This window comes from Arvicanthis niloticus, chromosome 3, assembly GCF_011762505.2.
Source record: "Arvicanthis niloticus isolate mArvNil1 chromosome 3, mArvNil1.pat.X, whole genome shotgun sequence".
Lineage (NCBI taxonomy): Eukaryota > Metazoa > Chordata > Mammalia > Rodentia > Muridae > Arvicanthis > Arvicanthis niloticus.
Genome location: NC_047660.1, coordinates 73,299,595 through 73,321,870, shown reverse-complemented (window position 1 = coordinate 73,321,870; position 22,276 = coordinate 73,299,595). Strand labels below are relative to the sequence as shown.

At 50.4% G+C, this 22,276-nt stretch overlaps 1 protein-coding gene across 1 annotated transcript in view; it reads left to right on the top strand.

The window, feature by feature from the left end:
* Kcnk5 (potassium two pore domain channel subfamily K member 5) overlaps positions 1-21,885 on the top strand; it is a 43,425-nt gene extending 21,540 nt beyond the window's left edge. Inside the window, exons 2-5 of the mRNA XM_034497057.2 lie at positions 14,927-15,038; positions 16,368-16,534; positions 16,696-16,864; positions 19,436-21,885. Coding sequence (XP_034352948.1) covers positions 14,927-15,038; positions 16,368-16,534; positions 16,696-16,864; positions 19,436-20,310 — 1,323 coding nt within the window. The 3' untranslated portion in view covers positions 20,311-21,885. The remainder of the gene's footprint in view (positions 1-14,926; positions 15,039-16,367; positions 16,535-16,695; positions 16,865-19,435) is intronic.
* Positions 21,886-22,276: the final 391 nt, after the last annotated feature.

Sequence of the window (22,276 nt, the reverse complement as noted above, 5' to 3'; positions counted from 1 at the left end):
GTTGGCAGTCTTTGGTCTGTCTTTGGTAAGATTCTTGTGCTAAGCCAGCATAGGTTTCCATTTTCTGTTGCCTAGCTTGTCCCTGGTCCCAGGTTAGTGAGGGTGGGAGGTTTCTTCAGCTTCTACCACAACCTCAGCCTAGCCCTTCTGTCCTGGAAGAGCCCTGACTGTGTTTTTCCATCCCTTCGGTACAAAACGGCACTTTGCTTAACCTGGCCACATCCCACACTGTATTTGGCCTGTGGCGATTGGTGGACAGGAGACCATTCATGCAGGGTAGAAAAGCAGAGCCAGCTATTCTGGGTGACCTCTCTGCCTTCCCACATGCCTGAGTGGTGGGGCCACTTTCCCTCTCCCCAAATGTTTGGGGTTTCTCTGTATGTCATCCCTATAGTCAGAGCCCCTCTGGTGAGACTCGAGAGGGAGAGCCTATTCGGGGTCATAGTTCCTTGTCTCTTATCCAATGGTTTTGGGGTTGTGGGGTATCATGGTCTCAAGCTGTGACTCAAGTCTTCTAGTGGGTTGATTTTGGGTCTCAGAAGCCACTGAGGCAGAGAAAGCATTCCTTACTGCCCCCTCCTCCTGACCCACAGAGTACTGTCCATGCCAAGATGCCTGTGCCCAGTTCCTGGCAGTTTCTTGTACAATTTATTCCAGAGACGATGGAGGCCAGCTGTTGTCTGTCTCCAGCCAGTGACTAAAGTAGAGGAAATGGGCTTGGACCACAGCCGGGGGGGGGGGGGGGGGGTGAGGTGGGGGGGGGGGTGGGGTCAGGTTAGAGTCAGGCAATAAGGAAAGGGTTTTGTGGCAGGTGGTTGGCTCTCAGAAGGAGCCGGCAGGGAGCTTTGTGGAGAAGTTGGGGCAAGATCATGCTTGGAGTCTAGATGAATGATGGCCTCTCAGACAGGTCCTGGAGGCCAGATTTGAGTGAGAAAGGGACAGGCAATCAAGTAATATGTGTCCTGGAGTCAATATGGCCACCTAGCACCCCTGTAGGCTTTTATTTTTTTAATTAGTGAAGAGGTTTACAATTTAACCACTGGTCATCTTAAACAAATTATAATCAGTGGGCTGCTTCATCAGCCTTTAAGGATGGGTACTTAGTTACTCATTATCCAGGCTGACAGCTACAGGTAGAAACAGGAATGTACAGGCCGGGTGGGGAAGCTCGCTACATTGTCACATAGTAAGGGACAGAGTCAACCACACTCCTCCAAGAGTGGGGAGTATAACCTGGAAGTAGCTTGACAGGGCCAGGAGCTGTCATCCTACTGGGGAGGCAGGAGCTTGGAGACCCTTCTAGGCAGATGTGCTCAGAACAGGACTGGCTGCCGCTAGAACTGGGATGCTACAAGGGATCTGAAAGCACAACCTTCTCCCCTTCCTGGAGAACCTGAGGTAATGGTATGCACCAAGAGACCTGTTGTGGACCTTCAGCCACCTGGGATATTCCTCACTCAGCCCCGCCCTCCCCTCCCCACCCAGTCTCTTTCCTTTGGAATCTAGTTCCAAAGTCCACAAGGATGACTTAATGGGCCAATACCTCTGGGGAGGGGGAAAGCCATTGGGGCCTGGAAGCAGATACCACTCCCTGCACTAGTGGTGCACCCCACCCACCTCAGCCATGAAGGGCAATCACATCATGCCCCATCACTCGTTGGTTAATATGGAATGCTATCTAGTAGGTTCTGCTTTGGGTTAAATAGTGTGAGTGACATCTGCCGTCTCACCTCTGACCCATTAAGGTGGCAATATCCAGAGTGAGCCAGATAAACAGATGCCCAATAACATGATGAAGTGTGATGAAGGACTGGAGGGAGGACTGGTGATGGTGGGGATGAAACCCGATTGCAGGTGCCTACAGGAACATGAGTGGAAATCCACCAAGCTTGAGCTACTGTCCCAATCTCTGATCTTCAGAGTGGTGATGTCTAGAAGCAGTGTCTCACATAGCTGTCCCTCATAACAGAGGCCTCTCTCAGAACCTTTGATCTGTGTGTAAAACAGCCATGGCCACGTCAGCGTTTCTCCCCAGTACCCACTTTTAGAACAACATGCTGTGTGCCCAGCACCTTGATTCCCACACTACCCCAAGTGGAACCATGGTCCTCCTATTTTACAGATGTGGATAATTAAACATGGCGTGGTGTCAGGGCATGCCCCAGGTGACCTGCTTGTGGGGTGAGGGCCTGGGATGTCTGCTCCAAAGTCAGGATCTTTGGCCTTGAGCTGCTCCCAAGGGAGGGTCCCAAACTGGACACTTGGGGGCTTTGAAGTGAACTTCAAGACGCATGTGTGTGTTCAGGGCAGACTTGGGCTACAGAGGCCAGGAAGCAAGTGTGCACAGGGCAGGGCAGCTGAGCTGCACACGAGCCAGCTCTTTCCTGGGTTGTCTGCTGTGGATGTGGAGATGGCTAGTCAGCGGTTCCCACGGTGACCTCCTTTGTAGCCTACTCCAGGTGCTGTTTTTAGAAACCTTGAGCAGTGGCTTCCTGTGGTCACTCCTTCCATCTCTCCTCAAGGTCAGACTGAATTGAATAAAGTAGGCAGCCTAAGTGTACACGAACCCTAAAGATGTAGTCAAGATTAGATAAGGGTGTGTGTCTCCCTGGAGTCTTTTTTAAACTTTACAAAAACCTTTCCTTTGACAATTCCATACAGTGTTCTCTATCATACCCATCTCAGCTCTTCCCCATTCTCCATGATTCCCCCCAATATGTGTCACTTCTGCCATCATGTCCCCTCAATTAGTGCTATTTGTGTGCACATGGGCAACCTACAGGGAGCCACAGTCCCTAAGAAAAGTAATTCCTCTTTCCCTAGCAGGCATCAAGGGCCTAGCTCCTCAGTTGGGGGCGGTTGGGTTCTCATGAGCCCCTCCCTGACCCATGCTGGAGTTATTGACAGATCTTACAGGTAACCATCAAGGCTGCGAGTCCCTGAGTCCCTGAGTGTAACAGCCACGTGCCAACCTGATGACAGCACTTGTTGGTATTCATCTGCCCTTGGGCCTCTTTTGTGGTGTTCTCCGTGTTCTCTGTACGTTCTTGCTCTGCTGTGGGTGGCGTTCCCAACACAGTCCCGGGGGCAACACTGGAGAATCGGGGTTTTCTGTGGAAAGGGACTTTACTCTTCCTTTGGCTTCTTATGGCTCTGCCACCAGCTTGCTTGTGTGGTTTCAACCATGTCACTGACCCTCAAAGCAGATTCCTCACTTATAAATAGTAAGAGAGGTATCCAGGGATATCCTGGCTCCCCTTGAAGGGGCTTGTGTTACAGAGAGGGGTTGTGGGAGAGGTATGAAGGCCTGAGAGTACTAGTGCCTGCTGTGTGGAGGAGAGGGAGATGGTGATGGACATGTGAGCTCCTACAGGGTGACACAGGGAGTGACTGCACGGGGCTGAAAGGCCTGCTTGTTTGTCTGGAACAGACACATTCAGTACATCCTTGGAAAGAAGCCTCTCTTGATGGTAAGGCAATCCTCAGTCTGGTGGGCCTGTGAGGCCTCACTATAGCCATTCCCTGTCCTTCCTCTCATACAGTCTCATTCTCTTGGCGTTGGTCAGGGCACAGAAATGCCAGGCACTTTGGGTTGTGGATTCTGGTGGTGGAAAGGGGTGAAGTCACAAACCCAAGGTCCAGCACATACTAGCACAGAGCAGGGACTTGGGTCACTTTGGGGAGGGCAGTGGTGGTTTATTGGGGCTCAAGGGTGCTGTGGGGAGATGAAAGATTTCTTGTCTTGTTGCCCATAGGTAAATTCTAAGAGCTTCACTCCAGGGACCAGCTGGTGTGCATGTTTGGGAGGGAAGGGCCCTTTCCTGTTCTTGGGCAAGCAGCTGTGTTCTGTGACCACATCCATACACAGGGATTTCCAGCCCTCCAGGTGCCGCAGCATCCTTGCTGACATTCCATCCTGAGCTCAGACCCCCTCCAGCCTTTCACTACACTCCTGGCTCAGCCAGTCCCTGCCAAACTCTACATTCATGGGAGGAGTGCTGGCTGCTGGGAATGGGGCAGGTGACCACCTCCCAGGCTGAGAACAATGGGGACAGGGCCACCTGCCTTGTTTTCTTTGTCCCTTCCAAGTGAGGACAGGGTTCCCAGGCTTGTGAAAGTCGGAAACCCAGAAGGAACTGCTAAAATCCCTGCTCCCTTTGGCACAAGTTGGGAGTTCAGGAGTTCGAGAGAGCGTGAGACCTAGGCTGTGCCTCTGAGCGCCACAGATGCTGCTGAGAGACAGCCTGTGAGGGCTACGGGGGAATCCCAAAGGTGGGTGAGAGGACATTCACACACAAAGTGCTGACTGTGAGGGTGTGGTGGGGAGGAGGGGGCAGACCTTAATCCCTTGGGTTCAGGGCAGCTGTTTGGAAAATTGCTTGGGAGAATGGGGAGGATGCTTTAGTCAGTAAACGTGGAGAACCTGGGTTCACATCCAGGCACAGAGACACAGTGCCTCTAATCTCAGCCCTGGTGAGGCATGGGCAGGTGGATTCTTGGGGCTCTCTCAGTTTTCCAATTCAGGCCCTGACCATTTCTCTAGTGGCTAAGACGAAGTCTTACGCTTCCTTATGTTAAGATATTGTCCAGGTCAAGAAGCCACAGAACAGTAATCTTTCTTTGTGGCTTCACTTTCTACAATTTCTGATTACCTATGGTCAGCTGCGGTCCAGAAGTATTCAACAGAAAATTCCTGAAGTAATTCATGAACTCGAACTAACTAACTTCTGAGTCACATGGTGAAAATTCATGCTCTTTGCCACTTCCTGCCTGGGACATGAATCATCCCTTCTCATCCAGTGTATCCACACCATGTCCGCTACCTACCCATAACTCAGTCACTGTGTTATGTTACCATAGTACTGGTATCATTGGTCCAAGAAATACACAGCTCCCCGTTTTCTGGCATCTACTATGCTGTCTTCACGGATTGTTAATGCTAACACGGATAAGTAGGATAACTCTATAGTGCCCCTAATGCATGCAGAGAGTAAATGTGTCATTTTCTACCCTGCCCCTCAGGCTATTCCAGTCTCTGGGTCTGCGGGTCTCACTGCATGGCCACCATGGCAGCCTGCATGCGTGTGTGCATGTTGCCTCTCTCACCTGTGCTCTGGCTGGTTGCTTCTGCAGTGGGTGAAGGGACAGTGGGCTGGGTGGGCACTGGACATGCTCCTTCAAGGACAAAATATGAGTCTAGAGAGGAAAGGGGCCTCCCCTCCAGTGTGAGCCAGGTCGGGAAGACAGAATGCAAACTGGTCCTGCCCCTGGGGCTCCTGACATGGGAGCTGGGCCAGGGCTCAATAATTTTCAATGCTGAAAGCAGTGCATGTTTTAAGCATGCTAAGGAAGAGGAGTGGGTAGGTGAGAAAGGTGCTGGTCTGAGCAGTAGAAAACTGGTGTCTTAGGAGGTTGTGGTCAGATCTTGTTTCATAGAGAAGATGTGGGGAGAGAGGCTAAGGGTTCCTGGGAGAGTCTCAGTTCTCGGTATACTCTAACATCCAAGCACACTGTGTGGAGGGCCACACAATGTGATGTGGCCCTCCCCCGGGGCCATCAATCATCTGTCTCAAAGGGGATGCTATTCATCATCTACCCTCTCTCTGGGTAAGGCAAGGCTGCTGTGAGCTGGGCCTCCAGTCTACACAAGGAGGGAGTCGGTGCTAATGGACTTTTGCCTATACCTTGCTCTGAACTATGGCTGCCCTCTGAGCCGCACCCCAGTCACCCTGAGCTGGGGAGAAGGCAGTGAAGAAATACCAGGAATTCCTTATCCCTGCCCTATGCTCCCTGCTCAGGCAGAATGATAGGAAGCTGGAACCCCACCACTCCTACTCCATGCCACCCCACACTAACGGCAGCTGCTGACATCTTTTGTTTTGTTCTGTTTTTGTTCTGTTTTGCATTGAGAGAAATTGTTTTCTTGTTGGCTTGCTTTAGTGTTGTTTTGAAATGGAATCTTGATGTATAGCCCAGGTGGGCCTTCAACTTGCGATTCTCTGGCAATGCAGGTGTGGCCGGGCAGTGGTGGCGCACGCCTTTAATCCCAGCACTTGGGAGGCAGAGGCAGGCAGATTTCTGAGTTTGAGGCCAGTTTGGTCTACAGAGTGAGTTCCAGGACAGCCAAGGCTATACAGAGAAACCCTGTCTTGAAACCCCCCGCCCCCAAAACCAAAAAACAAAAGAATGCAGGTGTATATCACCATGGGGATTTATTATTTGTTTATGTGTTTTTGGGTTTCACTGTGTAGCCCTGGTTGTTCTGGGATTCATCTGTACAGCAGGCTGGCCTCGAACTCAGAGAAATCTGCCAATCTGCCTCCTGAGCTCTGGGATTAAAGGTGTGTGCTCCACCACTATGCAACACCTTTGAGTAATTTTTAAAAATCTGTGAACATGTATCTGCATGGCTTGATCTTTTAAACTTAAAGATGGTTCCTTGGACAGTCTAGCCTGGGCTTGAGAGTCCCTGCTCAGTGGCTCTGTATTGTCAAAGTCTTAATTTCATCTTTTATAAGCAAGCCTAACTCCTCTTCCTTAACCCTTAGTTAACATTGAGAAAATAGTTCAAGAGGCTAGCCTGGCCTGGAATGGAGATGCCGGTGTGTGTGTGTGTGTGTGTGTGTGTGTGTGTGTGTGTGTGTGTGTGTTTGGGGTGCTCATGTACTTGTGTGTACGTGTGTATGTCGGCCAGAGGTCAATCTCAGAAGATGCCCACCTCACTGTTTGAGACTGGTCTTAGTGATGTCCTCAGGCTCACTGATTTAACTAGGCTGGCTCACCAGTAAGTCCCTGGATCCTCCTGCTTCCATCTCCCCATTGCTGAGATCACAAGCTGTGTCATCGTGCAGGACTTTTTACATGGGTGGTGAAGATGGAATGAGTCCAGGTCCTGTCCCATGCTTCATCCCAAGCCCATCACTGACTGAGCTATCTCTAGATATTCCAAGATATTTTTATATGTCCGTAAATCCCAGTGGGGAATATATGATTGAGTGGGAGCCAGCTGATCAAGTGGGCACACTAGCATTCCCCATGCCCCCCTCATTTCCCACCCTGATTCTTAATTGCTTTGGTGTATGAGGGATGGTTTGAAGTCTTCCTCCTTTGACCTATGCCTGTCTGTAGCTTTAAAAATTTGACAGTTGCTGTACTCAGTAGGCCCAAACTACAAGTATTTATCTGACATGCATCCATGACCACGAGGCCAGTGTCAGGCAGACTTGTTGCCTGTGAAGCTTGAGACAGCAGGGGGTGGGAGGAAGTTAGAGATTAAGTTCAAAGAGGTTGCCATCTGTCTTCTCCAGGCCTTGACCTCACCTGAGGAGTGCAGCACTGACCCCTATGCCCCTGCTCTATTGCTTAGTTGGATGGCAAACTGTTAAGGATGGCTCAGAACTGGAGGCAGGGGAAGATAAGGTTTTCTTCCAAAGGGTGGATAAGGACACTTTATATGTGCTTGAGTTTCTTTTCCTGCCCATGACAACTAACTATGGAAGTGCATAGTGCTTTCTCCACGTGGCCTGAGGAAGCCGAGTGACAAGAGGCTATGAGAAGAGAAAGAGACGGTTGTCATCTCTCACTGGCCCTCCCTTCTAGGCATGGGCATCCACTTGTGGGCAAGTGGATCTTTACCTGGATCTCATATGTCTACAGTGTCTGTGCTCCCGATGTAGACAGAACAGATGGGCTAGCATGCCGATAGCAGGCACACTTGGCCAGCCCTCACTGGCTCCTGATTGTTCCCCTTGTGTTCAGAAGATGCAGGCCAAGAGCAGCCGAGGACTTTAACCAAGGCTTGTTGCTAGCCTTTGGGAGACCCTGCCCAGCTCAATCCCAGGTAGATCCAACTGGTTCTGCATATCTGAGATGGCTCAGTTTGTCATCGCTGCAGTGGATTGTCTGTGACTAGGGGTGAGTGCATTTGGAAAGGAGGGGTTGGCAAAGAGTCAGTGAAGTGCCCATCCGTCAGCGAGGACTTCTATACTCCTTTTCCTGTTCTCACTATATATCCACTGCTTTTGTGAGGGTTTCCTGAGGTGACAGGTGTCCTTCCTGCAGGAAGGACAATCTGGTCACCCCGTGGGTATTCCCCTAGTGCAGCCATTGCGTGCTCTGTTGTCTTGTGGCCTTTTCCCTGGCTCTTTCTGTCCCCCTAACCTTCATCCCCTGGCTAACCTTGCTCCTTCCCTTCCCTTAGGTGGGATGCTGTCCCTTGGCTGGAGGTCATCAGTCTTCCCCAACCCAGTGTTTAGTGTTTGTCCTGGACACCCACTATTTCTGGGATCTTCATCTCCTTCTCCCTTTTCTGCTGGACAAAAGCCTCTACTTGGTTGCAGATAAAACTGTTTAAAACCCACCTATAGCCAGGCATGATGGAGCAAGCCTTTAGTCCCAGCACTGAGATGCAGGGGCAGGTGGATTTATATAGACCAAGTTTGAGGCCAGCTTGGTCTATATAGGAAGTTCCAGGCCAGCCAGGGCCACACAGAGTCCCTATCTTAAAAGAATAAACCAATTTTAGAATAATGCTCAAAGATGTTGGGGTGTATACATTGAAGACAAATGAGCTGAGGCTGGAGTACCCCATTCTTCATTCAAATTCACTTAACCAGTACTTAATTGTGCAGCAGCTCCTCTGTTCGAGGCAGGAATGCAAAGCTCCAGGACTACAAAGCCTCTTCTTGGAGTTTATACTACAGGAGACTCATCTATCCTGGTGACATGTAACATTTCCTTTGTGACTGCCTGAGGCACCGTGTTATAGACCTGACTTCTCTGTAGTAAAGCGTCTAACCAGTGTTCTACCTTCTCCCTCTGTAGCACAGTGGTCCTGCCTGAGTTCACTCACAGCTCTGCCACTTACCTTGGACTAGAGCTTGCTTTCTCATCTGTAAAACAGGCTAATGGTACTTGCTTTACAGGACCTAGCCATTCAGTGAGAGAAACGTTTTTTAAGTACTTTGATCAGTACCTGTCTCCATATGTGCCCAGATATCACCTCAGCAGCTACACAGGTGGTGTCTGGAAAAGCCATGGAAAGGAGACTAATGGTTTCAATATTTGTGGTCTCAAGCACCGTGGACAGGTGAGGTGACTTTCCATAGGGACTGGGTGAACACAAAGGATTGAAGAAGGGATCCAGAGGCAGCCAGTGAGAGCACAAGGAGTCTGGTTCTTCGAGCACCACAGGACTAAAGTTCTGCAGGGGCAGGAATAGAGGAATGGAAGAGGGGCTGGGTTTGGGAAGCCACAGGAGTTATGGGAGAGACCAAATAGATGCATGGAGCTTGTTAGCTGGCACCCCCGCGATAGGCTTATGCCTTGGCCAGTTTCCCCCATCTCATGCAAAGAAAAGTCCTACCTGACTATAATGGTGTGGATGGCTGGTGTCTATAGGTTAGAGTGGGGGTGTGGATGTTGGCTCACTGGAGGATTGGGTGGGAATGGCTGGACTGATTTTCAGGCACTGTTTTCTCAGCTGGTGGGAAAGGATGGAAGTGTGTGCATAGGTCTCCTTCCTGTGGCCTCTGTGGGGAAAGGGGACAGGATCACCACAGTTAGGACCTAGGTGGCCCTGGGTTCTAGTCCCAATCTTGGAGCCTTTAGTACTGCGACCTCTGGCGACTTCCCTGCTATCTCAGCCTCAGCCTCTCATTTGCAACGTGGAAAAAATGATAGTGTCTTCCCAGCAGAATCCTGTCCTCATTAAGTGAGCTAAAAGGCATGTAAAATGCTGAGCTCAACCCGTGGCACGCAGGAAGACCTCAATAAATCACACTGCCTTTATGATGAAGGTGACAAGCAGGGAGCTCGATTCCGTCCCCAAACAGGAGCCTGGCCTGGATTGTGCAGTCTCGGCTCCCTCTCTCCATCATCCTCCAAGCTTAGAAGGAAAATGAAAATATTGTCTCTTGTGAGTTTAGGAGCCAAGCTAAAGAATACTGCAAATGAACAGGGGCCACCTCCTCCCGTGAAAGCTGTTTCTCTAACCCTGAGAACAGGACGCCTTGTCTAACAGGGTTCTTGCCTGCCTCCCCCACAGCCCTCCCTTGACCCAGAGATGGCCCCCACTCTGGGTCAGCTCTTTTGTTCTGGGAGACTGATTCAGGCCTCTTCCTCACCCAGTGGGGTCCCAACCGTGGCCAGCAGTGCATCTCTACCATGGCTCCATACAGTGGGAAAAAGTCGCTGGCCCTTTCCAAGTTCACATTCAGACTTCAGCTCCATGCCAATTGATACCTGGCAGAATCAGGAAGAGCCAGGCAAGTGATAGATGTGTCAGAGTCCAAGCAAGTGGGTGTCTGGCCACAGCGGCACTCTCCTGTCCCATACTGTGGTCATCCCCTCCTCTCCCCATCCGTGTTCCAGATTTGGAGAGGAGCCATGCAGATTCCTAAACCAGCCATATTTAGGAATGGTGGGCGGGGGAGAAACAGTGAGGGGCACTGGGGAGCGTGCATGACTACCTTTGTCACTCTTGCTTTTAGGATACTGTGCCTTTCCACCATTGTAGGGCTTCCTGGTGTTTCATGGGGTTAGGGGATCTTAGGAGAGTGAACGCCTTCCATGGTTATCTGTCCTTGATGGGTGACTCTGGAGAACTCACGCAAGTCACGAGGAAAGCAGGTGAGCCACAGCTCCTGATAAGCCAGGGAGAGAGAGAGGGTGAGGCTGCGAGCTCACGAGAGGGTAAGGCTGCGAGCTCACGAGAGGGTGAGGACGCCACTACCAGTGGAGCGAGGGCAGGAAGCCCGGCATTGCTATCTATCCTCTATGCTGTCCTGCATTTTCAGTTCTTGTGTCAGGAGGATGTTTAGTCCTTTCTGACTTTCCAAATCACGGGTGGCCTTTGAGTTTCCAGGGGAGCAGCAAAGCATTATGGGTAGGGCTGTCCTGTGAATGCTACTGCATTTAGTGCCTTTGGCCCGCTACCCACTTCATGTGCTAGTATTGTCCTCTTGTTAACCAAGAGAGCAAACCTGTGAGAAGACAGATTCTGTTTGTTCACACCCTGTGAACACCATCTCCTAACCTTCCAGAAACTACAACAGGTCCCAAGTAAGGTCTCCTGTTCCGTGTGTCCGGTATAATCTCCTGATGGACAATGCTCACCCCTATCCTGATTCTCAGTGTGAGAATCTGCAGTGGCAGATCTTTATCCTCAAACCCTTCCCTGATAGCTCTTCTTAGCCTTCAGCTCATTGATCGACATGACGTGTATAGTCTGACACAGAGTTGGAACACTGTGTGACATGTGGCCTGACCTCGAAGCACAATGGACTTGGTGTCTCCAACTCTGGGCAGATAACACACTCTAGGGTTTACTTTTTACCCTTGCGTTTGTTGATCTGTGGTCAGTGGAGACCAAGAACTCTCCCCTTTGTCCTATCCTGACTTTTTCCTTTTTTTCTTTCGTTTGTGTGTGTGTGTTTGTCTGTGTGTCTGTCTGTGTCTGTGTGTGTCTGTGGTGGGTGGGTATATGTATGTATGAATGTACTTGTAGAAGCCAGAGGTCCACATTGAGTGTCTTCCTCTGTTTTGAGACAGGATCAGAGCTTACTGCCCTCACAGACCCACCTGCCTCCTTGCTCCGCTTTCAGCCCTGTGGATGTAGAGGCCCACTGCACCAGTCAGCTTTTATGTGGGTGCTAGAACCTGAACTCAGGTCCTGGCAAGTACTGGGCTCGCTGGACCATCTCTCTCTCACCAGTCTCCTCCACTTTTCTGTTTCAAATGGTGAAGACTTGAAGATTGAAAAGACATTCATTTTGTGTTGATTCTCACATGTTTCCCCATTGTGGTGTTGTAGTCATCTTTCTTCTGAACTGATTCTTAATTTTGCATCTTGTGTCCATGGGAGTTGCTAAGCTCTTGATGATCTGTGTACCACTGAGTAGATGAAAGAGGCCATTGTAGAGGCCAGGCCTTGGGCATGACCATGGAGACCTCTGTCTAGAATGGTAATGAGAATACTGTTTAGGGATGTTTAGCTGCCTTTAAACGGACCGAGACACATTTCTGTCTTGTCCATAAGAGTGTGTTGAAGGCTCCCTGCAGCCGCCTTGCTGACTCTGGGATTGAGTGCCTTCGACATGACATGAAGTTCTGCGGCCCTTCAATGAAGGAAATGTACTCTACTCATTCTAAGTGTTCAGGTCTCCCTATTTGGAAGATTTCAAGAGTCAGACTTGGTGGTGTCCAGCTCTCAGGAGACTAACACAGGAGTTTGAGACCAGCCTGGTTCCTTAGAGAAACTTTCAAAACAAAATATCTACAGTTTTACCCCTTTTCTTTTTGAAAACACACAGGCAGCTTTTCTCTGGCATCTTTCTTGTTCCTCAGGATTTCAATGAGAATGATCAGAGGTGGTAAACCAATGTCATTTCAGACCAGGCATATTTGTTTCTTTGATTTTGGGTTTTTGTTTGTTCAAGATGGGGTCTCACTGTCTAGATCTAGTTGGCCTGGAACTTACCATATAGACCAGTCTGGCCTCAAGCTCAGAGATCCACTTCCCTCTTTCTCTTGAGTGCTGAAATTAAAGCCCTGAACCACCATACCCAGCAATGTGTGTGTGTGTGTGTGTGTGTGTGTGTGTGTGTGTGTGTGTCTGTGTCTGTCTCTCTCTCTGTGTGTGTGTGTGTGTGTGTGTATGCCTCTGCATTTGGGTATGTGCATATGCATGAAGGTGTCCCTGGAGACCAGAAGCATTGGGTCTCCCTGAAGCTGATATTACAGGCAGTTGTGAGCAGTTTTCTGTAGGGGCTAGGAACCAAACTTGAAGCCTCAAAGAGTAACATAACACAATTAACCCCTGAGCTGTCTCTCTGGCTCCTTACTTTTTTATTTTTGAGATGGAGCCTCTACACAGGCTGGCCTAAAACTCTTAATTCTCCTGTTTCCACCTTCCAAGTTCTGGGGTTGCAAGTGTGCCTGGGCCTCACAGGTATTGGGTGTGCACTCTCCAATTGAGCCACACCTCCATTCTTGCATGCCCTGTGTCATTTCAGGTTGTCCAGTTTAAGATTTCTATCTGATAACAGGTGGGGACTGAAATGGTTCTGCTCTCTCTCCCATCTGTTTAATGTCAACACTCTAGACTTTCCTCATTCTCCTGCTCCAGACAGAATTTTAAAGACTAAATAGGGGCTGAGTGTGGCTTGGTACCAGAGCCATTTCCTAGCAAGTAGGTTCAACCTCCCAGAATTGAAGGAAGAACCTGTTGGATGTTCCCACTGGTCTGTAGCATCTAAGATGCTCTTACACATAGAATATCTAAGATACCCTGCTTTCCATGGCCCTTAAGCTTGGGAATGGTAGTGGGAGGTAGGGCAGCAAGCGGCCTGTGGTCTGATGGGGTGTCGGGCAGGCATGTCATCATGGAAAATTCTTCGCCAAAGTATGCAGATCCATTTACACAGCCTCTGCTGCTTCTGCAAACTGTGCATTCCTTCGGAACCATCCATGCGTTCCCTCCTTCCCGCCAAACCTCAGTCATGCTTCGGGTGGCTTAGAAATGATGGCTTCTCCACCTCGCCTTTGTTTCCACTCTCTGTTCCCCGCTGTCCTTGGCTTGGATTTTATAGGAAATTTGGCTGGGTTCCTGGTCTCTAAGATGATGGGTCATCCCAGGGCTGACCTTGAATGACAGAACTTGAACCCCAGATCTAGAGCCCCTAATGGGCCTCTTGTGTACAGTCTTTGGCAGCTCTTGGTACAGCTCTGACACAGCTCCATTGGTCGGATGAGTTGAGAGGCAGGCAGAGCTGGTGTTTGTAAGTGAGGCAGGTAGAGGTATGTGGAACCGGGTTTGGTACTTCTGGGAAATTCCTGGAGTAGATGATGCCTACCTTGGGGCTTCCAACCAGTGGGAAACTGTGGAGACTGGTAACAGTTTTGATCACCTTTTTTTGATACTTACCACCTGTTGATCTGTCTCCATCCTGACAGATGCTCAGCCCAGGGCAGAGAGAAGGAACTCAGGGAACAGGCAGCCTGTCAGGATGAGGGCACACGCACATCCTCAGTATTAGGAAAGGATGGTTTAGCTGGTTTACATATCCTGATACATATCCTTGGCCTCAAGGATACTGAGTTGATCACAGTGGTCATCCCCCAGTGAAATGGTTGAAGGTTCCTTCCCGAGCCATGGAGGGTTAAGGTATAGGGGTCTGAGGTATCTGCACTGTATCTGCTCTCCTAGAGGCATGGGATAGCTTCATAGCTCTTGGAGTTCAGTCCTTGAACTAGCACCACCTGGAAACTCTTTGGAAAAGCTCCCTTCCCAGAAGCTTTCTCAGCTCTGGGTGATTTGGGAACATGTTTCTGTCAAATTTTTGAACCAAGTGCTTGGTTCATATATCTCCCTGGCTATGTGGATCTGGGTAAATCATTCAACCTCCCTGGTCCTCTCTATAAAATGTTTCAACCATATAATGAAGACAATGCTAGCCACCTTGGTATTGTGATGGTTAAATGCGGACACTTCAGATGTGTTGTTGCTGCTGGTGGTGTTAGTTTGGGGCAGGGTCCCAGGTAGCCCAGGCTAGCCTCAAAGCATGATCCTGATCCCCCATTTTTTTTTCTTTCTTGTTGGGTTTTGTTTTTTGAGATAGGGTTGCTCTATGTAGCCCTGGATGTCTTGGAAGTTGTACTGTAGACCAGTGTGTCCTGGAACTCAGAGACTTACCTGCCTCTCCCTCCCTAGTTCTGAGATTAAAGGCATGTGCCACCACTGGCCAGCTCTGCCTGCTTCCTCTTGAGTGTTGGCATTATAAGTGTGTGCCACTATACCAGGTTTACGCCATGCTGGGGATGGAGCTTAGAGTGTGTATGCATGCTAGGCAAAGAGGACTCCTCTGAGCCACATCTGTCACCGATAAGTCATCTCATCTCTGACCTTCCCTTTGGTTCTCTATTTCAGGTGGTGTCTGATGCTGCGGATCAGGGTGTGGCCATCACCGGGAACCAGACTTTCAACAACTGGAACTGGCCCAATGCGATGATTTTTGCAGCCACCGTCATCACCACCATCGGTAAGTCTCTTTAAACCTTCAGTACACCCAGATCCGCATGCTTGCTCCTCAGAACCTTACAGGAATCCAGCTTTGGTGACTGTAAGTCATCAAAGTCACACACAGTTTCCCCTGGCCTTTTTGATTAGGAAGGACTTAGTAAGTCCCAGGTGATTTGGCCATGCGTATGCAACTACATCCATAGATCCTGATTTAGACTCTGTATTTTTTAATATTTCTGCATGTATGTGTGTGAGGTGTGTAGACGTGTGTGTTTGCATTTGTGTGGACACACGTGTATTCGAGGATACCTGGTTTTTGTGGTCCAAGGTTGACATCGAGTGTTTTCTTTGATCGTTCTCTACCGTATACATTGAGATGTGGTCTCTCGCTAACCCAAAAGTTCAATTAGTCTAGCTAGTCAGTTGTTCTAGGGATCCCATGTCTGTGCCACCTGTGCTGGGGTGATAGGCAGGCCACCATACCCACCCAGCCTTTACATGGCTTCCAAGGTTCTTTATTCCTCTTGGACTCTTTCAAGCAGGAAACACTGGAATGGCCTGATGGGCAGAGCTGTACAGGTGAGATAGACTGCTTACTGCATAAAGCTCCAGTACTGTATGGTTATGTGGCTTAGAGTAGTTACTATCTTCACCCTTTCAGGGTTGGCTGGGTTCAGCTAACAGTTCTTGTGTGGGCTCTAGCATATCTTTATGGTAATCAAATAAGTGGCTGCCCACTAGCCTGGAGTCCAGCCTGGCTTCTCCCACCGACTGCCTGGCTCCCGGTGCTGACTGTTGGCTGAGGCTGAATTCTCAGTGCCTCTGCATGTGGCTCGGCAGCTGTGCACTAAGTGAGCAGTTCAGTGCATGAAGACAGGAAGTGAGAGTTTCCAGGCTCACCCTGCCTGTGTCACTTCTGGCTAATGAAGCCACGGATACTCAGATTCACAGACTACACCTTGACATGAGCGTCTGGATAAGGGCAGAGGGAATCAGAGTGACTGTCTTTGAAGTCTGTCCTCCACACTGCTTCTGGGTATCTACTTAGTGAGGGCAGGCATCTTTGTTTCATTTGCATAGCAGTATCCAATAGAGTCCGGTAGAGTACCTGCGGGCCTCGTCCCTGCCTACAAGGAGCTCCCAATATAACGGAGGGGACAGAGAGCCCCTACTGTAGAATTGTATAAATGTATCCAATTGTATAAATGACCAGGGTCAGAGCATGATCAAGGGATCATATATAGATGTTACTAGAACCGGATTAGTTTATCTTAAAGTGCGTGTCCCTCTCAAGCTGGTGTGTGTGTATGTGTTGTTGTTGTTGTGGCCTCACTCTATCCTCCCTCAGGTTATGGCAATGTGGCTCCCAAGACCCCAGCTGGCCGCCTCTTCTGTGTCTTCTATGGCCTTTTCGGGGTGCCGCTGTGCCTGACATGGATCAGCGCCCTGGGCAAGTTCTTCGGGGGACGTGCCAAGAGGCTGGGCCAGTTTCTTACCAGGAGAGGAGTGAGCTTGGTATGTTCCCAACCCTAGACACAGAGTTAAGGGGTGGGAGGGACCATGACAGAGGAGGGGAGTTTTGGGACAGGTAACGCTTGCCCTGCTGGATCCACTGGAGCACCCTGGGCTCTGAGTCCCTTCCCACAGCTGACTTGCTTTTCCACCAACCCTGCTAGAGGAAGGCTCAGATTACATGTACGGCCATCTTCATCGTGTGGGGTGTCCTGGTCCACCTGGTGATCCCGCCCTTTGTGTTCATGGTGACAGAAGAATGGAACTACATCGAGGGCCTCTACTATTCCTTCATCACCATTTCCACCATTGGTTTTGGGGACTTTGTGGCAGGTGAGTCCCTGCCTCCTTTCTCTGACCTCTGCCATGTCTTGTTCCACTTTAAGACAGGCCTTTGTTGGGGCACCTGATAGATGTTAGTCTTTTATCTCTCTCTTGCTTCCCCCATTCCCACCCTCAACTCACTTGGGTTTACTCTGAAGCTTTTTCCAGAGGTAGAAATACACACACACACAGAGAGAGAGAGAGAGAGAGAGAGAGAGAGAGAGAGAGAGAGAGAGAGAGAGAGAGAGACTGAGACTAAGCCCGGGTGGCTGCCAGACAAGGGAGGCCTTCTCCCCACTGCCCTGCCCCCTCAGCCCTGCTCCCCTCCTCCGCTTCATCCTTACAGGCAATGAAGAGGTTCTTTGTCTCCTTTGTGTGAAGGCCTGTGCCTGTCCCAGCCACCCATGCTCAGTGTCTGGTGCCTGTGGCCTGCACAGCCTTCTGGTTCCTAATCTTGAAGCCATTCTGGACCAGTGTCAGCCTGTGCCCTCCCTACTGACCTGCACCTCAGCTCTCAGAGGTCACGGCACCAGCTGCTTTGCCCAGAGGGCAGGTGGAGGTCATGCCTCTGCCCCTTTTTGTGTGGAATGCTGTGAGGGGCAGCTGAGTGGGTGGAAGGAACAGGATGCTTGCTTCAGTGAACACTTCTGACCCTAGCTTCATGGGGCCTGTCTGCTGTCTGGACATAAATTTAGAGGCACAACCCTATCATTGTTTAGTCTCAGGGGCCCAGAGTCTGCTGAGGGGGAAGCCTGTGGTATTAATAAGTCCAGAGGTAGGTACCTTTAGGCATATGTTGGTGTTCCAGTGTGATGCCAGAGCCATCCTCCGGCATACTGAATCCCTCTCAATTCCCAGGTGCTGAGGGTAGAAACCAGCCATGTGTGCCTGTGATATCATTGCTGCCATTCTCAGATTCCACTTGTGATCAGGAGTCCAGTGCAATATTGCCTTCAGAGCAGAGCACCTCCTAAGTCAGAGGCTCTGGCTTCTGTCTCCAGGGAAGGCTGTAATGAGGACTGGAAGTTTTCTCTTCCAGGCCCTTCCCTTAACTTCCCACAGTGGAGGGCAGGGTGAGGATAAAGTTACAAAGGATATTTCTTAAAGTTACTTTTATTTATCTATTTTATTTATTTGTATGTTGGGGGTTAGCACATATGGAGGTCAGGGGACCATTTTCAGGATTGGTTCCATGTGTGTCCTGGGGTTCAAACTCATGTCTTCAGGCTTGGCAGCAAGTACCTATAGTCCATTGAGCCATATCGCCTGACCATGAAGGAAATCTTACCTAATTCTAGATGGGAGGAGAACCTCTGGAGTTGTGGGGTGAGGGTGGGAAAGACTTTCTGGAGTATGTTGTCACAGAGGGGCATGCAGAGTGGTGGAGCCACCAAGGACAATCAGTCAGAGAGAGGGCTACACTGAAGACAGGGAGGCAGGCTCCGCCTTGGAGGAGGGTAAAGACAGTTCAGAGTGGTTCTTGCCAGGTCAGTGCTTCCTGGGTCATCTCGACCCAACCACGGCATCATTCACAGTAAATCTGTTAGTCCCTCCCCAGGGCTGAGGCTGCCAACACCCCCAGTGTCGACTTTCCATTCCGTTTTTAACTGTGTGTGTCTTAAGTGTGTGATGCACTCACTAGCTGGGAGGAGCAGAGAAAGGAGCGGAAAGATGCACACTCACGGGCTGGTCATTCAACAGTCACCCCAAAGAGCCCCTTTAACTCCCCTTACCCCTTAAGTAGTAGCCTCGGTTCTGACATTTTGCAGTTGGAGAAACTGAGGTTCAGAAATGGGCTAGGCTGGAGCCACAGTCCTTCAGGAAGATAGGTGAGGTGCATGCATTCATACGTGTGCACTCAAGTACATACTCAGGTATGTAGAGTCAACGCCAGGTGTCATTGTTCAAAAGCCATCTAACCTTGGGCTTTTTTGTTTTTGTTTTGGGTTTTTTTTTTTTTTTTTTTTTTTTTTTAGACAGAATTGTATTAGCTGAGCGCTCACCTATTCGACTAGGTGGTTGGCCAGTAATCGTCCCCACCCCTCTTCAACACCCTAGCACTGGGATTAAACTTAACTCTTTCTATTATGCTAGGCCTTTTGTGTGGATTCTTTAAAAAAAAAAAAAAATGTGTATGGGTGTTTAGCCTGCATGCATATCTGTGTGCTACATGTGTGCCTGGTGTCACAAAGAGGCCAGAAAGAGGGTGTCAGAGTCTTGGAACTAGAGTCACAGATGGTTGTAAGTAGCCATGTTGGTGCTGGGAATCGAACCTGGGTCCATCTGGGAGAACAACCAGCGCTCTTAACTGTTAAGGCAACTGCAGCCCTTATGTGGATTCTGATGCTGGAACTCAAGTCCTTGTCTTACAAGCACTTTTACCTCATGAACGATTCATCTCCCATGTCCTTTCCTCCCCTCTTCCCTCCCTGAGACAGGGCTTCTGTGTGTAACAGTCCTGGCTGTCCTAGACTCACTTTCTGGACCAGGCTGGCTTCAAAGCTCACAGATATCTACCTGCCTCTGCCTCCACGCCTAGCTCCCATGCCCTCTTTGACACTGGACTTCCTGTTTTTACAGGTGTGAACCCCAGTGCCAACTACCATGCCCTCTACCGCTACTTTGTGGAGCTTTGGATCTACCTGGGGCTGGCTTGGCTGTCCCTCTTTGTCAACTGGAAGGTGAGCATGTTTGTAGAAGTACACAAAGCCATTAAGAAGAGGCGGCGGAGGCGGAAGGAATCCTTTGAGAGCTCCCCACACTCCCGGAAGGCCCTGCAGATGGCTGGAAGTACCGCCTCCAAGGACGTCAACATCTTCAGTTTTCTATCCAAAAAGGAGGAGACCTACAATGACCTCATCAAACAGATTGGGAAGAAGGCAATGAAAACAAGTGGGAGTGGGGAGCGGGTCCCAGGACCTGGACACGGGCTGGGGCCTCAAGGGGATGGACTACCCGCCATCCCTGCATCCCTGGCACCTTTGGTGGTCTATTCCAAGAGTCGAGTGCCCAGCTTGGAAGAGGTATCTCAAACTCTAAGAAACAAAGGACATGTGTCAAGGCCACTTGGTGAGGAGGCTGGGGCACAGGCCCCCAAGGATGGTTACCCGACCTCCGAAGTGTTTACTAACCAACTGGACCGGATCAGTGAGGAGGGGGAGCCATGGGAAGCCCTGGACTACCACCCGCTCATCTTCCAGAATGCCAACATTACCTTTGAAAATGAAGAAACCGGCCTCTCAGATGAGGAGACCTCTAAGTCTTCCGTGGAGGACAACCTGACCTCAAAGGAGCAGCCTCAACAGGGGCCCATGGCTGAGGCGCCCTTGAGCAGCACGGGTGAATTCCCTTCATCGGATGAGTCCACCTTCACCAGCACTGAGTCAGAGCTCTCTGTGCCTTACGAGCAGCTGATGAATGAATACAACAAGGCAGACAGCCCCAGGGGCACGTGAGGTGGGCCTGGCTCCCCACCTGCTCTCCAGGGGCTTCCTCTCACTAGGGTTGTCCTGTGATTGCCAGACCCCCCGAGGAGAAGGCTCTGGAAATGAGATGGGGAGCCAGGGACCTGCCTTTCCTTCTGTCCTCTCCAGTTGGTTGCTTCCATGGGATGTGGTGTTGGCTCAGGACAGGCCTCCATTCTATGGCCCAGTGGGGAGGCTGCTGTCCTGGGCCTGCCTGGCAGGTATAACTGCTGACTCAGAGGCACGAAGGCTGCAACACTCACCCTGGAGGTCCTGTGTTTGCTGCTTGAGTCTTCCCCCATTGTTCGGTTGACTTTTGTACGGTTCTCTGAGGCCAGGAGCTTCAGCTGAGTTCACCAGTGTTAATGGGCGACACCCTTGTACCTGGCACTAAGCTAGACATCTGGAAGGAGGAGCTTGTAAAAACCACAGTTGGCGCGTGATTCTCGGGTGTTCTGGGAAGGCACAGATATGATGGGGTTGGGGCCCCTCAGTACCCCAGCAGTAGCAGGACCTACTTACCCACCTACTCATCACTGCCCTGCAAGCCCCTTACTGTAAACCTCAGGGCAGGGCCTGTGGGAGAGGGGGTATGTGTGTCCTCTATGTGAAGCCACGCCCACCTCAGATTCCCTTTGAATAGCAACAGCGGGCCAAAGGTTTCCTGTGCCCTGAAAGTGCAGGAGAAAGATGGAAACTCCGGGTGTGGCCAGGGAGCTCAGAATGAGGTGCAGGCCCCTCAGCCCCAACCTAGGCACCCACACTCCCAGCCCACCGTCTAATTTGGTGGAGATTCCCTCACTGCCTCTCCCTCTCCTCTCTTAGTGGGACCTGTGGAGTGAGGCCAGATTGTTCTCAGCTCATAGAACTGTGAATTGAGCTCCCGCCTCCAGGCACTGTATGGTGTTAGCATGTGCAGGTGCCAGTGGGCATGCGTGTGCGCATTTGGGCTGGGGAGAAAAGAAAATGTGAATCTTACTGGTCCAGTTCCTAGTGAGGTCTGGGAACTAGCTGCTGTATAAGTCCTTGATGCTCAGCCTTCAACTAGCCCACTCTGACCTAAATGCTTTTTGTTATTAATATTTTTTTTTAATGAACTGTTGTTTTTATACCCAGAGCCAGTAAAGAACAGAGTCCCTGCCGTTGGGATGGAGGTCTGTCAGGCACTCTGTTGTCCTCCCAACTCAGCTTGTCCTTTGCCAGCCAAAGTCTAGCTAGGGAGGGACAACCGCAGGTCTTGGGTGCAGGGCGGGAGATATGGAGTTCCCAGCTCAGCTGATAACCTGCCTCAGCCCCTTCTCCTGCCATGTACACTTGCCAAGGGGCATATAGGGCCAGAGCCCCCACATGTGATGACAGTGAGAGGTGTGTGTCCATACCTCTACCATTATCAAAGCGGTTGCAGAGGCCACAGAGCCTCATGGTGGGAGGGAGGAAGAGCCTGGCTCCTGTGAGACGTCCTAAGCTGACTGTCCTGGAGCCACACCAACCACGCATGTGCTGGGGGTGAAGGCAGATGTAATTTATTTTAGCATTTTTTTTTTTACAATAAAACACATGAACAAGCCCACTTGGTGTGTGGTGTGTTTGGGGTGGGAGCAGGCTGGGGGCATGGGGTGGGCAAGAAGACTCAGGACAGGCTGGTGTCAGCAGGTCAGAAGGGTCAGTGTAGAGCTGAAGTGGAGGGTAAGGAAGAAAAGGCAACGAGAAAATCCAGGAGCAGGGCAAAGGAGATGTTCTTTTGACTTGTCTGATGCCATGACAATGTTCCGCCTCAAAGCAACCTGAGGAAAAGTTACTTGGTTTACATATTTCCATCATCAAGAAGAACCCGGAGGCAGGAACTACAAAGGCCACCATTTGCTGGCTTGATTTATGACACGTTACAGCCTCATGCTTAGCTGAGTTTTTCATACAGCCCAGGACCACTGCCTAGGGATAGTGCTACCCACACTGG